The 3,751-nt window shown below is 37.2% G+C and overlaps 1 protein-coding gene across 2 annotated transcripts; it reads right to left on the bottom strand.

Moving 5' to 3' along the window:
- Positions 1-554: 554 nt before the first annotated feature.
- On the bottom strand, positions 555-2,995 carry LOC114409831 (dof zinc finger protein DOF5.6-like). 2 transcript variants are annotated; one of them, XM_028373461.1, is made up of 2 exons: positions 2,579-2,995; positions 555-2,099 (listed from the first exon to the last, which is right to left on the bottom strand). In XM_028373461.1, exons 1-2 carry the CDS (start codon positions 2,630-2,632, stop codon positions 1,125-1,127), a joined length of 1,029 nt encoding a protein of 342 aa, XP_028229262.1. In that variant the 5' UTR covers positions 2,633-2,995; the 3' UTR covers positions 555-1,124. The 2 variants fall into 2 exon arrangements, with proteins under 2 accessions (XP_028229262.1, XP_028229263.1); XM_028373462.1 differs by lacking the exon at positions 2,579-2,995 and adding an exon at positions 2,168-2,215.
- Between the last annotated feature and the right edge of the window lie 756 nt (positions 2,996-3,751).

Genomic DNA, 3,751 nt, shown 5'->3' on the forward strand with positions numbered 1-3,751 from the left:
AATTAACACACTAAATGAGTTTAATGTCAATAATCCTTTAAATAATTAGTGGTTATAATAAAAAATAATGTCCCTTTATAAATATTAACTTACACCCTTTCATCTTTGACACGAACTCATAATCCTTTATTTCCTAATTATTATTTCTATGAATTATTTACTTTTAATCAGCATTCACATACTGTTTCATAAAGGACAGGGCTAGAAATTATATGGATCCCGCAATATGCTGCATGTACGTATTTCAATTTAATTGATGCCTTACACTTTTTTTCGCTTTAATTAACCAAGCTTAAAATAACTTTCATTCCGAGGTTTATTTTTTATATGTCTGTAATGCACGTTATTCTCTTTTTTCCTCCTGTCTCAAGCGTTCCAAGTTAGATCGAAACACGTGACACGTCCCATCCCATGCAAGAGTTACGGAATATTCAATAATCAATATTTCACAATTAAGCTTCCACTACGTGAGAACTCTTGGTTCCGTGACAAAAAGATACTTAAAAACATCTAATAAGGAAAGGAGATCAATAAGGGAATTGAAGTCAGAACACTGGCAATAATATTAAGGACATGAACATTAATTAACAGCTCAACAAGCATAGAGAAAAAGATTTTTCATAAAAGATAATATAGTACTTACTGCATTTTCTTTAACTGGAACAAGAAAAAAGCACTACCATATCTTCCTCGATGTTACAGCATAAATCCTAAAGCTTTTCATGACGTGTCGCACACAAAGACACAGATAGATATATAATATCAACCAAAAGGTAACGCACCAAGGGCAGTCGAATTGGACTCTGAAGCTTCTCATTCACACACTCTCTAGATTAAGTCAACAGAAACCTGAATAAGACCACCCCTGAGATTTATAGCTAGAATAAAGAAAAACTACACAGGAAAATTCGAGGAACCCTCCCATGATCAAAAGGCTTTATGTATACATAATAATATAATATAATATAAAATATACGTAGGGAAAGTGAGGATGTTGATCATTGATTTGGACATTACTCAAATTACCCAAGCCAAGAGAGAGCTTAGCCGTTGATCATATATATATCCATGCATCTTCATCATCATCATCAATGAGTTGTGACTTGAGATTTGAATATTGCCCTTTAGACCAAAGGGTGTGTGGTGGAAGATCCATAGCCGTTCATCATGCCAGTCCATGATCCTGGACCGTTGAGATACCCAAATGAGTCTTTTCCCGCATCAGAGCAACCCTGGTCTTGCCATTCAAGGGACAATAGCTGTTTAGGGTTTGGCTTCACATCAATTTGGGCATTATGGTCCTCATTGCTGACATCATATGGCAGCATCAAACGCTGGCAAGAGTCCATTAAGTACCTATTAGCACCATTATTGTCACTGTTGTTGCCATGATCAAGGGACATAGACATGCCACCAAATGCTGAAAGACCATGATGATATAAATTTGGTGGCAACCCATTTTGATGAGTAGTAGCACCGTTCATATCTCCCAGCCCAACACTAGCCATACCCATAGACATGTCATTATTTCCAAAAAAATCAAAATTTCTAGAACTACTGCCGCTCCCAATTATGCCCTCCAGCTTGCTCTCCATCATGAAGTCAATAGGCCTAGGGTTCTCAATCATGCCAATTCCATATTTGCCCTCCATGAAACTAGGGTTTGCATTGGTCCCAAGCAAGTTGCTGAGGTGAGAAAATTGCACATCTGGGAAGGAGGAGAGTTGAAGGTCTTTGGGGTGGTGGTGGTGTGGGGGCCGTGTTTGGCTAATATTATTGTTGTTAACTAATTGGTGGTCATTGGATTTTTTGGCAGAGACCTTTTTGTTCTTTCTGCAGCCACCACCAACAGGAATGTTCCGAAGAGTGCCTCCTTTTGTCCAGTACCTTCTGCAGGTCTTGCAGAAGTACCTTGGCTGAGAAAGACTGTAGTTGTTGTAGTAGCAGAACTTGGTGTGGGTTGAGTCACACCTGGGGCACTTAAGAGCTTGGTCATGTGGGGGTCTTAGCCTCCTCTCTATCATGGGCCTTGAGCATGTAAGCATGTCCCCAGAGGGTGAAGAAGAAGAATCCATCCCAGACTCCTCGTGAATTGTGCCCTGACATTTTATAAATTGTATAAAGCAAAACAACTATTTAATAGAAATCAAAATGTGGTGTTATGTACTGTAAAATTTGTCTTTGTTGGATTTTAAAATGTCTTTTTCTTTTCATTCTTTTTGTTCTCTTCTTCATAATTTCCTTTTCCTTTGGCTAGCTTTCTCTTCTTTTTTCACCCCTTTAATTTCCCTTTGGTCCAACTCAAAATGAAAAACAAAAGGGTTTGCAGGGTGCATTGCAAGACACATTGTTTATTACTAACTTTAACTAATAACTAGAAATCAACCTTGAACGAAAACTCTCCCAAACTGCTATTTTACCCAGTAGTGATTTCATTAGTGAGTTAGAATTGAGAAGCATGAAGAATTAATCAATGTGCTTCATTCTCTCTTGTGACAAAGAAAATCATATACGTCAGAGCCAAACATTGTACATTTTCATGTGTGCATGTGCCATGGTATATGTATACATACTATACCTGCAACCAATGATCTGATGAATCCATGCAGACGTGCAAAGAAGATAAACCCATTCACTGGTGATTGTGATAACAACAGTGAACCACAAGCAGTGTATATATATGTGATCTTGTCAAACTAAAGTGCCACTGTAACTACTTGCAGTTTGTCATGAAAAGCATTGCACAAGATCATTAAGAATTAAGGATAGATAGTAAGCTAGGAAGTGCTAACAAGGAAGAGGAATAACGGGATGATGTGAAAGTGAGGTGTTAAGTGTGTGTGTGGTTGCTACATGGGGTATGGGACAGTGAATAAGAAGGAAGAAAAAGGTGAGGGAAGTGAGGGAGAGAGAGGTGGCATGTTGTCTCAGAGCTACAGTGAGGGTAAAACCCCGTCGGTGACAACAATGGTGGGCCTCAACCTGTCTCTCTAACTCAGTTCCTTAGTGAAAAATATTTAACAAACATCGAATATACTGTCATATACTTAAAAGGAAAAAATATAAACATAATAAAATTTATAATGCGATAAGAGAAAAATAAAAAAAATAAAAAATATTAATAAAGTGTTTAAAATAAATAATGATTTGTGTATTATTATTATATCTTAATTAAGTTCAAGTTGACTAAATTAGAATGGACGGTGAGATCTTGGGGAGGTGGTGCAATGAGAGACGTTGATGGGGATTTGGGTGTGAGATATATATACATCACGGTAGTAGTGTGTGACGTGACAGAAGCTTGAGAGAAGAATATTTGGGTCCCCGATAAAGAACGCATACCGAAAGAGCACTCTACTTGCAAGCCCCACACACACAAAACACACAATACCACCATTTTGGACCCACTCGACCTCCTTCCACAAGCAAGGGATATATTCCCATTTCTCACACGCGCCATTGCTCATTTGCTTCCATCGCCATGCCCTCTTTCTTTCCCTAGACAACTGACTCTCTCTATACTTTAAATCATGAGGAAATTAAACATCGATTTGATTATGCAAAAGATCTCAATTTAGTATTAGAGGCAAGTGATGTGAAAAATTGAAAATGCATGAGAAAATTAAACATCGATTTGATTATGCAAAAGATCTCAATTTAGTATTAGAGGCAAGTGATGTGAAAAATTGAAAATGCATGAGAAAAGATATTAATATACAATATTCATTAATTTTATTAATAATTAATTTTT

This window comes from Glycine soja, chromosome 4 (assembly GCF_004193775.1).
Source record: "Glycine soja cultivar W05 chromosome 4, ASM419377v2, whole genome shotgun sequence".
Classification (NCBI taxonomy): Eukaryota; Viridiplantae; Streptophyta; class Magnoliopsida; order Fabales; family Fabaceae; genus Glycine; species Glycine soja.